The sequence below is a fragment of the Cryptococcus neoformans genome, chromosome 9 (genome assembly GCF_000149385.1).
Source record: "Cryptococcus neoformans var. neoformans B-3501A chromosome 9, whole genome shotgun sequence".
Taxonomy (NCBI): Eukaryota; Fungi; Basidiomycota; class Tremellomycetes; order Tremellales; family Cryptococcaceae; genus Cryptococcus; species Cryptococcus deneoformans.
Window position 1 is genome coordinate 809,212 of NC_009185.1, and position 11,701 is coordinate 820,912.

Here is an 11,701-nt window from a genome sequence, read left to right on the forward strand (position 1 = left end):
CTGGGGAGGTAGAGGAAGGGTGAGTGATGATGAAGCCCCTCCTAAGCGGTATGAGACGGTCTTGCCGTCATGTAAGTCCAAGTCATATCATATAGCGCTTGATTTATAATTGATGCCTGCTCAGATGCACATTATGCTTTGTCCTCCCCGACCAAGGACGCCCAAGGTGTCATCCGACACAACCTGATGAATAAGCTCATCAACACAATGACCACCCAACACGATATCCCACCGACTGTTGAGCTTAGAGCTTTAGTGTCAAAGGGAAGTTGAGGGTGTGGAACCGTGTTCGAGTGTTGAATGGTGGCGATTCCATTCGTGTGTCGAGGATGGATACAGCTGAGGAGGACAGAAGGTGTGCCTCCTTTGTCTCGGTGAGTTAGACTCTATTTAGTCTGAAGAGAACTTTAGAAATTGATGATGAAATGTTGGTTGTAGTATATGGTGTCTATCGACCAGAATAGGCGCCATCCAACCAGGCATGTCGAGTTTGAGGACCACCTATGTTATGGTGAGCTCCTGAACTTGATCACCATTGACCTCCCCCATCACCCCAAATCCTCCGACACCCCTCCTGTTACTCTCGCCTTCGCCCACATCAAACCAGTGGTGTCACATAAGCACTATATTGGCAACCATGAATGGAGCTATTATAAAGAGTACCAGGCGGAGGAGATGGTGGATCTGGCCTCTGTCAATGAACTGGTTGGAAGGGTTAAGAGTATCTCAAAACCTGGCACGACCTATATAATTGACAGGGGCACGCCCTACAGCCGCGTGTCTTTGGTGTAAGTGTAAATGGGCAGCTAAAGCGTTAGCTGGGGTTATTGAGTGGAGGATGGGTGTGGCAGGCCCCGTGCAGTTGAGTGTCTGTCCCCAGTCCATCGTTCAACTGAGTCTGTCTTTGTGTCTAGCTTCCATCATCTTCCATCATCTTCATCTTCATCTTCATCTTCTTCATCATCTTCAAATTCAAATTCATTTCATCTTCACCCTTGTCACTTATATTCCTACCTACCGACTTGCTTTCCTGTAGTTACCCACCATCCCTTCCCTGTTACTATTTACTTTACCTCTGTCACGGCCACTCTCTTCTTTCGCCTCTGTTCCGATTTACCTCAGTTTTGTCACGGCTCTTCTATATTTTTTCTTCATTTATCATTCTCTCTTCTAGCCTCTTCTTTGTTTAGTTTCTCGTAGTTTGGGCTCCTTTTTAGAGCGAATGTCTCTATGCATGATGTTCCTAGTGCTGGGTGGGATCTGGGGGTGGAAAAGACCACAGAAGACGAAGAAGGAAATAAATGAGAATGCATCTCTATGCCATGATGCCATATGTAATATTTGGTCAGTAGTACAAGCCTTTTGAGACAAAAAATGATGACGTATATGCAAGTTGTAAATAAAGGCTTGAAACAAGCCCTAAATCGGATTGCCAGCCCAAGCCCGAAATGGTCTTATAAAATGCAAGCCTCAAAAAGGCTTAAAACGAGCCATTATTAATTGTCAAAATAAGCCGAAAAAGGGATAGAAAAGTTTAAATTAAGCCGCCGCAGGTCCCATAGTGAGAGAGGTAGGTTGGCAGATCATAATGCTCAGACCCGCTGGACAATGTTTGGAGTTTAACAAACTCCATTTTGTACCTTTGTCTGCTTTAAGCATATGTATTTATAAGAGCAGAGTATGGCATGCATCTTGTCTGACTGCATCAATGAAATTGCTATGTGTCACGAGCCTGCACAAAGAAGAAGAGATAAGAGATCATAGGAGGGAGTTACGTAATAGGAAGGCAAGATCCGTTCAGATAAGAAGGTCCAGCTGGACCTCAAAGGATATAAATAGATTTCTGTAGAAGTATATAAAGGGGAGCTCTGTCCTTGATCTTGATCTTCTTCCCTCGAAGATCAATATTTCATAAGTTACTTTGCGAAAGGTCCTTGAGCTCCCAGTGCTCACTCTCGTCTTACCTTGCACCACCTTCGCCATAAACTTACTCCACTAGTATATAAGCTTGCCTGATCTTCCCAAGCGAATATACCTCCGCCCTATACCATATGCCAACAGACAAGTGTCAAGAGGTATATCATACATATATCTCATTGCTTAGTTAAACTACGGCTTTCTATCTCGTCTCCTCCAAGGCCGGACCTTGTTGGGGACGAGTTGTAACACTATGCATAAATGGATAATACTGAATGAACCAACAATCGCCCCCAGGCATCAGATCAGGGATTGCATGATCATAAGCCCCATTGCATGATCAAATAACCTATTGCCTGACCATGACCCCTATTGCCTGACCATGCATTTATTGTTACTGATCATAATGCACACATTCCAAGATCATGCTTCATATATATCATGATCAGGCAGAACAGCCATCCAATCTTGCATTTTGCCCATATGATCATGTCTCTTAAGTTACATGATCATACATTCCGTCCTTTGATCAGGCAACCACATAACATGATCGGGCATGATCTCAACATTCAAGCACATTGTTAGGTGGCTACTCTTACTGATCACAGTGACTTTCAATATGGGATTTGATTTTGCATGATCAGGCAAAACAAGGCATGATTGCTTGTGATTGTGTTACATTGGAGCTTGTCAGGTTTGCTGATGTAGGGTGGTAAACTGCTCTCGGAGTGCTGGATGTTGAAGAGGATAGGATTCAGAATGCAACAGGCATGATTATCATGTTGCAAAGACAGATGTGTCTCTGTCAAGGTCATCACTTGCATCACAAAGCAAATTCATTAATTTCTATGGGCCTATTCTAGACTCTCTGTCATCATTTCCTGAGCCACCACCCTGAAATCAGGTCTCCCTTTGCTTCCCTTACAGAAATAAAAAAATAAAAATGAACTGCATTTTGTCTACCCCTACTAGAGGATAATTAAATTTACTTGTTAAGTGGAGACTGTATAGAAGACCTTTACAGAAGCATTTGTCCTACCCGGAATTCCGTGTAAGGACTAAATTATTCACAGTGAATTACCATGCATGGAACAGAGATCGCGGCGGAGTCTGCTGCTGCACCTCGGCATCAAATTACACCTACCAAATGTCATCCAAACAATGCATAGGAATAAATCCTACCATGATTGAAAACAATTGGTGGTGAGGGCTCTGCCCTTACATCTTGTCCCTCTACATCCTTACAACCATCAATGATGGCAGAACATATCATGCATGATGCCAATCTCCCCAGGCCCCATCACATTTCTGGTTGAGGGAAAACCATCCCTTCATATGCAAACAGCTTTATGGGTCCTAAAAAGGGTGTGGGCCATTTAAGACATGTCCTACCTCTTACACAGATTGCAATATTCTGAAAGCATAAGTTTCAGTCTCATGAGCAAGTAAATTGTTACCATGTCTGCATCTTCAGCTAGGAAACCCAAAAAACATCCAAGGGATCAGTTCTATCTGAAACTTTTTTTATCATAGTCTTTTCCTATCTGTAAAATATTTGACATGAGCTTGGTTTGGCTAGTATATACAACAACAAATAACAAGTGGCAGAACTAATCATTGTCACTCCCAGTCAGAATCATCATCTCCCACAGGAGGGGCAGCCCTGGCAGTCTTCCCTCCCTGATCACTGACTAGGTCATAGCTCTCCTCCGAGTCATGTGGGCTTGTTGAGTCCAAAGTAGCAAGTTTTGCCTTTGAGTGACTGAACACTGAACTAGGTAGTTTGCCAACTGGGCTGACCTTAGGGGTGACTACACCATGGGATGCCTGCCCATCACCCAGGGGGGTAGTTTCTTCAGGCTCATCATCCCAGTTGAAATCATCTGACTGGTCTTGTTGAGAAGCTACCCAAAGAAAAAAAAATTAGCAACAGGAGCATGACAGGAATACTGCTCACTCACTTTGCAAGAGCAGTTTCCTCTTCTGCTCTTCCTCTTCAATCATATGTTTGTGGAATAGATAACGTTGCCAGAATTGCTCATCTGTGAGGTACTCAGGCACTGATGAGAGTAGTGGGTAAGAAGACATTTATATAAGTATCATATTCTCAGGGATCCCAACATGGAAGTCACTTACCAAGCTCCATCCTAATATGACCCACAAGACCCTCATCCTCCAGTCGCCCATTTGTCTTTTGTGCTTCCCATTGTGTCTTAACCCAGTCACGGAACTCTGCTTTCCTTTTCTCAGTTTCCCCTTCACCTTCAGGATCAACCAACAAAAGTTGCTTATCTTCTCGAAGGCGCTTCAAAAGTGCATCCTTACGAGAGCTGGCCAGAACCTTGACCTGGGTACCAGCAGCTGAGGGACCAGGGGCACCATTGTCAATCGTTGATATGTGCAGAGGGGTATTATCAGAAGTTGAAAAGGAGTACCAATCTCCGCCATCCCAGCCGATGTTGACCACGTGAGTCTCTTCTCCCTCTGGAGGTACGACTTTAACAGCCTCTTCCATCCACTTCTCAGCACCTTTGACCCACTGGTCTCCTTTGCGCAGATATTCTTCAGCCAGTTTTTCAGCTTGTTTGACTGAAAGCTGCAAGTTCTCTCGAGCGGAGGCCAGGCGTAGATTATCCACAAGTTGCTGACGGAAGGCATTTGGATTGGACAGTGCCGAGTTGGCAGTTGTGGCATCGAGTGTAAACTGTACAGCGGATAGGAGTGATTGCTGAAGTTGACTAGTTGAAGAAGCGAGTTTCGTAAAGAAAGCAGGGGGGCTCGTCTGATTCGTTGCCGATGACTGTGCCGTTTCTTTCCCTTTTCCCTTGTCCTGATCGTTTTGGACACTTATCGGTTCTTCTTTCAAAGTATCTGCACTGATATCTTGATCCTCCTTGGCTGACACTCTAGTGGGCTCGGAAGTGGCGTCTTTGCGTACCACTTCAATTTTAGCTGCCTTGAGGTATTCAAAGTCAGCTTGGGCTTGGGTCACTGTTTTATCTATATCGGCCTTTAAAGTCGCCAAAGTAGACACGGACTAGACATGGACTTGATCAGCACAATAGACACTACTGAGTAGGATGGGATCGTACTTGTTTCTTGACGCCCCCCCACCAACTGTTTATGGTGCCCATCACCTGTCCAACTTCTTCCTGAAAGTTGTCGCGATTGATGCTTTGCTGTAGTATATCTTGTACTTTTGAAGAAGAAGTCGACACGACAGGGTCCTGTTGATCTGTCCCCTCGCTCGAAGCGGGCCCGACGCTGCTTGCTGCGGCCGGCGCGCCCGATGTATCAACTTCTGACGTATTTGCGGGCGTTTCTGGGACACTAGATTGGCCTTGCAGATGCTGGTTGTCTGACATGGTGAAGCAGATCAAGGGATTGGGTGATACAGTACGTGGGAACGTAGCTGCTATTCAATTCGCAGAGTAACACAACGATGTCGTGGGTATTTTACGTAACACATACCTCCACTTTCTTCAAAGGCGACGCGCTGTAGTGCAATGGCCATTTCGGCGCGTTCCTCAGTGGTGTTCAGGCTGCTCTCCACCCACTTCTGCCACCCCGCCTCCCAACTCACCTCCACAGGGGCTGGAATCGGGCCATCTCCGCACCTTTCACCCCACGTCCCTGCGTACCCTTGCAATGTCGCAAACTCCTTCCCAACAGCCCCCACACAGTGACGATGTCTTTGAGCCCACCCAGCTGTCCCAGCCGGCGTATAGCCAAACTCAAAACACACAGGCGTTCATCAGCAGTCAGGTCGAGCCACGCAGAAAATACTGTAAGTGAAAGTAGTCATTATCGACCATTGACTGATATCGTTTCCTTGATCTGTTCAATACTTTCAGGGGCGATCTTCATCTCCACCCACTCGGACCGCGGGATCCTAAAAGTGCCCTGGAGCAAGCCCTATATTCAGCTGGGAAGAGGACCGTATACTCTTGGAAATGATGTTATACTCCCCGAAAAGAGAGTCTCCAACACACACTGTCGCTTTACTCTCGGGATGCAAAATGCAAAGAATCTGGAACCGTCTAATGACACCGCCAGGGCATGGAAAGAAGGAGAGGGTGAGCCCGAAGTATGGGTAGAAGATTTGAAGAGCAGTAACGGGACATTTGTGGGTTGTTCTTAAATTACAGCAACTTACTGGTAGACTAAACCGCGCAGGTTAATGGCGCTCGTATCAACACCAGGCGCCTTTTACGGCATGGCGATGAGATATCACTAGGTCATGCGGGCACTCTTGACTATCACGACGTTCGATATATATATCGTTCTGTTGGGGGCAAGAGATTAAAGAATGGGCAAGCCTCAAGCAATAGTGGCGATCTCGAACCTGTAGGCCAGGTTTACGAGAAATATCAATTACTCGATCGGTAAGTCGTGGGGATTGCGTTTCTGGGGGATTCTAAGCTGATACTCATAAATCGATCCAGCTTGGGGAAAGGGACGTTTGCGGAAGTTCACAAAGCTGTGGACGTAGAAACGGGGAATATGCGAGCCATCAAAGTGAGAAAAAACATGACACCTTCATCGTCATATCTAGAGTCTGACAAAGCGTAGCAAATCGTCAAACATCGCTTTGCCGGCAACGACAAGACTCTTCAGCTGTTTCACCGAGAAATCAATATCACTAGAAGTCTGGAGCACGTAGGTGATAGAACCATTATTTTTCCAATCATGATGCTCATGGAACTCATAGGAAAACATATGTCGGCTGATTGACTGGTACGAAGACCCTCAACATATCTGTCTTGTTCTGGAGTATGTAGATGGAGGTGATCTTTTGGATTACATCATGGACTGGCCAGAAGAGCAAGGCGGTCTCCGTGCGTGCTTTACCAGTACTTTATTTTTGGTTTGAACTATCGTCTAATTGAGAATTGCTAGCTGAGCAACACGCTGCTGAACTCACAGTTCAGATCTGCCGTGCAATGGCCTACACAGTGAGTATCATACTGAAATCGATCTTGTCCATGTGACCCAAGCTCAACAATTGCTAGCATTCAAAAGGCATCACTCATAGAGACTTGAAGCCAGAGGTAAGTTTCATCCCATGTGCCCATACGATGCCCATGATACCAAACAAACGCAATTGCAGAATATTCTTTTGACAAAAGAACATGAAGGTGCTCGAATCGTCAAAATTGCAGATTTTGGCTTGGCTAAGATGAGTGCGTGCCATTTCTAGTGGGTTTTGTGATGAGCTAAATATGATGTTAGTCCACACAAACACTATGCTTGTATCCATGGTCGGAACCCCGCAGTATTTGGCTCCGGAGATTGTCATGCAAACAGAGCAGCAACCAGGATACGAAAACGTGGTGGACTCCTGGTCTGTCGGCATAATAGTTTATAGGTAATTCATTGTCATTACCACGCTATTTATTTACTATCATCTGACAGTTTTGTTTGCAGCATGATGACCAAGGCTTTACCATTTGACGAAGATAGCAAACTTCCTGTGGAGGTATGTACCGATCTGGATTTTGGGTTCTAGTTCTCTGAGACGCTAATCATATGTTAAGCAACGGATTCGAGCCCGTTTTACTCAACCACCTGATGTGTCCCTGTTGGAGCAGCGAAACGTGAGCCAGCAAGGTAAGTTCCCTTTTTTTTTTCGACTTCCGCATTTGTTGATATGGCCCAGCAATCGATTTCATTTTGAGGCTCTTGGACAAAGATCCCGCCAAGCGCATGACGATGGCCCAAGCCTTGGATCATGAATGGCTTTCTGAGCCCTCTTCGCAGCCAATTGAGTCGCAACGCATGGGTCTTGGCGGTGATTCTATGTGGTCCATCCAATCTTTCGATTCATTACAACCTGACTTTAACTATGGTCCTGGAAGCGCAAACTGGCAGAGGCCCGCCACGGTCTCTAGCACAAGGTTAAAAAGTGGTTTTGAGGGGTCAGACGATTTCTCTCAACCGATGACCAAATTGCATCTCAATACTCCAGAAATATGCAATATACCCTCTAAAAAGGCAAGCATCAAACAAACAAGCGCTGCAATAGGCATCAACACCCCAGTATCACTTGTCTCTCCATGTGTTGCTGGTAACCCGGTCAACGCCGTTTCGCCGTCTGCTCCTACGTCGACATCACCCACATCTCTTTCAAAACAACAAAAACGCAAGCTAGAAGATGAAAAGAGGGCTAATAGCATTGACTCGGAAGGTGAAGGTTCGGAGAGTATTGATAGGACAAATAACGCCCCAGTAAATGAGAACATTGACGCATCCGTTATGATGGACTCGGCGGTCGATAGTGTAAAGGAGGATGGAAAAGACGATATTGTATTGGCTAGACGCCCCCGAAAATCTATGCGCCTTCAATAGAGGCGTTTATCGTTAGTAGAGTATAAAGTGACTTTTTACGTCGGATTCTGCGAGAAGTGCATGCTACTCCGTTTTACGATGCCCTTTGTGATATTAGCATTGGCCAAAAGAAAAATAATCTTCAGCATCATGGGGCAACGCAGAATTAAGCTGGTCCAGCCCTAGAAAACATTTTTATCATTTTTTTCGTTTGAAATCATCAACCTGTCACATAATGCTCCATTATATAGGTTTAGAAATCCTCAAGACAGACAATAGTTCCCTACCAGCTCGTCGTTTGATGATTTCCTTTGTAACAAATGAGCCTTGGATTGTGTCTCATCGGCAGGTAAAATAAAATCATACATACTTGTGATTGCAACCCAAGCGATAACATGCGCGCATTAATATCCTTGGTATTATTTTGATGTATCGCAACGAGATAGAGACGGCCGCCCCGAGACAGAAGACTCTGACACGTGCTTTGCATCAGCTGTTTGAACACACGGAAATACGACATGCCTGACCGGAAGCTGCTGTAATAAAATGTTTGTGATGGCCATACCATCGGCACCACCAGCCCAGGCTCCGCCAATATCACGCGACTCCTGAGTCATTTGTAGCCTGTGACCCAAGTTAGCATGAACATCTCACATCACTGCTCACTCCTGGTTATCTGTAGGGACATATGGCGGATTAAACAGAAGTACGTCGACCTTTTCGGATAGCCGAGGAAGAAGAGGGTCCACAAGATTACATCGTATTGGATCCAAAATTGTCTACCATCGATAGTCAGCTACTGAACGGTGACAACAATGATGGATGAACGTTGTTCGCCGTTCCGGTTCTAATGGTTGCTTGACATGCGTGCGGATTTATGTCAGTGGATATGACGACTATGCATTTTCAGGGGTCAATGGTAGTCTCAATGTGTAAGCGACATACAATGTACGTACAGCTGTTTTCGTGACCGAGCAAATTGGACATGAATGCTGAAACGACCCCGGAACCAGCTCTTCAGAAATTCAAGCAGCAAATCAGTCAGTGCTTTAGTGCCCTCTAGAATGATTGGTAGTTTGGAGACTGCTGACCCTATTTCAACGCAGACAGATGGATTCATTCGAAGCAAATCTTCGGCATCTAATTCAAGGGCATCTAGAAGGATAAAAGAGTCCTCTAAGACGGGTCGTCACCGGTGTCCAGCTGTGAGAGAGAGCGAGCTACTTTACCTGCAGGTTCGTAGATGTGTTCATAATCGGACTCTGTGAAATGAGCGATATTCGGCGTAGGTATGGACATGGCTGGACGTTAAAAGATGTGGGACCGGCTGAACAACAGTTTGGGCAAGTAAAGGTGCACTTTATGTAGCAGCGAGTGACTTGCGAAAAGGTTTTAGGCGAAGCTTGGCCACTGGGTTTGTTGTTGTCGAAGACAAACGAAATATGGGTTACGTAACGCATGGGGTGCCCGACGTCAGTCTGCGCTGTTGGTCTCACTACGTACGTATGTGTTCGCGAGTGGCTGTACTTGGACTGCCACCGCTGCTCATTGCTCCACCATGGCCACATCCCAGGGCATACACTCGATCAGCACAATCCTGTAAGTCCCCAGCCCGTGCCCACAGCCCCGTCTCACGTCCCTCTAGCAAGCGCTTGGAGGGTAGGTAGTAGTCCTCGTCCGCTTCCCTCTCACCTTCACTCATCCCCTTCTAGCTGTCACAAGTCGTCTGGAAGACATCGCAGTCACGCAGACATCTCACGGCAGCTCTGTCAAGTCGCCTGCCCCCACTCCTGATACTCCGACGGGCGTTGCTCCACCTGCGCCGGAGACTCCCAAATCCGCAGAAATGACTCAGCCCACTCTGTCCCCGGCCTCCAAGGTCTATCAGGACGAAATCGTTAACGGTGCTCTCAATGACTTCCTCTCGAAATCCAAGGAAGTGGGAGGCTTGGTAGCTGAACACGTGAGTCAAATTGCCCATAGATGGCTACTGACTTGCAGTCGGCTCTCATAGGCCTCCTATGTGAAGCGCAGTTATCTTTCCTCCAATTTGCGTCAAATCACGCAAAGCCCTCTGCTCCTAATGCACTGGCGCCATTGCTGGAACCTCAGGGAAAGGCCATTGAAGCGGTCATGGAGACGAAAGACAAGCTCAGTCGATCCAAAGAAGGTCGCGAGTGGGGTGTCTGCTTTAATGTATTGGGAGAAGGTGTCCCCGCTTGGGGCTGGGTACAGATGGTGAGTTGTATTTGTTGTCTTGGAAGCTAATGTCCAGGAACCTACACCTGCCCCTTACATTCATGAGATGAAGAACGCCGCTCAATTCTGGTCCGACCGCGTGATCAAGCAGTACAAAGAAACGTCAGCAGATTGAAAATCAGCTAATGGTACAATGAGCTGATGGCCGTTTTAGGAATACATCGGTAGTTGCCTGGGCCAAGTCATTCATTGCGTTGATTGCTGCCCTTGAATCCTATGTTAAGGAATGGCATGTTACTGGTGTAGTCTGGAACCCTAAGGTAAGATCTGCTTATTCCGAGCGTCGCTAACTCTCACAGGGTTCCCCAGCCCCCTCTTCTATACCCAAGACATCAACATCTGCTCCTCCCCCACCTCCTCCACCTCCTTCTAGCTCAGCACAGGCTGCTTCTACTCCCGCTGCTTCTGGAGCTGCTGCCCTTTTGGCTGATTTGAATCGTGGTGGCGCCGCCACTTCTGGATTGCGAAAGGTCGATAGTTCCCAAATGACACATAAGAACCCCTCACTTCGTTCCGCCAGCATTGTCCCTGACAATGGAAAGAAGGGCCCGCCTCTCAAGCCCAAGCCGGGCGCGAAGCCTGCAAAGAAGCCTGCCAAGGTCGAGCTTGAAGATGGGAATAAATGGATCATTGTTCGTCTTTTTTTTTGGCCTTTCATAATCTCGTTTTGTGGCTGACGTATAACAGGAAAACCAAGAGGACAATAGGTCTATTAAAATTGACAACACTGAACTTCACCACACTGTTCACATCTTTGGTTGCGTCAACTCTGTGGTTCAGATCTCCGGCAAAATCAACGCTGTGACCATGGGTAAGTATAGCCAATGCTCCTAGCGCATATGCATATAGCTGATACAACTTGCAGCCGGATGTAAGAAGACCTCTGTCGTCCTAGACTCTGCCGTATCCTCTTTCTCTATCACTTCGTCCCCCTCATTTGAAGTCCAGATCATCGGCTCCATTCCCACCATCCAAGTCGACACCACTGACTCCGGCCAGGTGTATCTCTCAAAGGATTGCATGGAAGTGATCGAAATCATTACCAGCAAGTCCAGTAGCATCAACATTTCTGTTCCTACCGGCGAAGATGGCGATTTCGTCGAAAGGCCTGTGCCTGAACAGATGAAGTCAAGGGTAGTCGACGGAAAACTCGTCACAGAGATTGTAGAGCACTCAGGATAGATAGAAGGAAGAAAGA

General features: G+C 46.6%; 4 protein-coding genes across 4 annotated transcripts; 2 read left to right on the forward strand and 2 right to left on the reverse strand.

Moving 5' to 3' along the window:
• Window positions 1-3,537: 3,537 nt before the first annotated feature.
• Window positions 3,538-5,282, reverse strand: CNBI2630 (hypothetical protein; the record flags this gene model as incomplete). The annotated part of the gene is made up of 4 exons (XM_768229.1): window positions 3,538-3,821; window positions 3,879-3,977; window positions 4,054-4,954; window positions 5,010-5,282. The coding sequence occupies 4 exons, from the start codon at window positions 5,280-5,282 to the stop codon at window positions 3,538-3,540; spliced, it is 1,557 nt and encodes a 518-aa protein (XP_773322.1).
• A 283-nt stretch (window positions 5,283-5,565) lies between these two features.
• CNBI2640 (hypothetical protein) lies at window positions 5,566-8,265 on the forward strand (the record flags this gene model as incomplete). Its single annotated transcript, XM_768230.1, has 13 exons — window positions 5,566-5,704; window positions 5,772-6,043; window positions 6,094-6,302; window positions 6,363-6,435; window positions 6,490-6,576; window positions 6,629-6,755; window positions 6,817-6,872; window positions 6,930-6,968; window positions 7,028-7,100; window positions 7,150-7,285; window positions 7,345-7,396; window positions 7,455-7,527; window positions 7,577-8,265. 13 exons carry the CDS (start codon window positions 5,566-5,568, stop codon window positions 8,263-8,265), a joined length of 2,025 nt encoding a protein of 674 aa, XP_773323.1.
• Window positions 8,266-8,487: 222 nt separating this feature from the next.
• Window positions 8,488-9,543, reverse strand: CNBI2650 (hypothetical protein; the record flags this gene model as incomplete). Its single annotated transcript, XM_768231.1, has 7 exons — window positions 8,488-8,553; window positions 8,615-8,716; window positions 8,772-8,868; window positions 8,911-9,023; window positions 9,190-9,259; window positions 9,336-9,420; window positions 9,474-9,543. 7 exons carry the CDS (start codon window positions 9,541-9,543, stop codon window positions 8,488-8,490), a joined length of 603 nt encoding a protein of 200 aa, XP_773324.1.
• Window positions 9,544-9,802: 259 nt separating this feature from the next.
• Window positions 9,803-11,685, forward strand: CNBI2660 (hypothetical protein; the record flags this gene model as incomplete). The annotated part of the gene is made up of 9 exons (XM_768232.1): window positions 9,803-9,843; window positions 9,890-9,903; window positions 9,957-10,207; window positions 10,246-10,482; window positions 10,556-10,605; window positions 10,658-10,763; window positions 10,803-11,135; window positions 11,191-11,314; window positions 11,369-11,685. 9 exons carry the CDS (start codon window positions 9,803-9,805, stop codon window positions 11,683-11,685), a joined length of 1,473 nt encoding a protein of 490 aa, XP_773325.1.
• Between the last annotated feature and the right edge of the window lie 16 nt (window positions 11,686-11,701).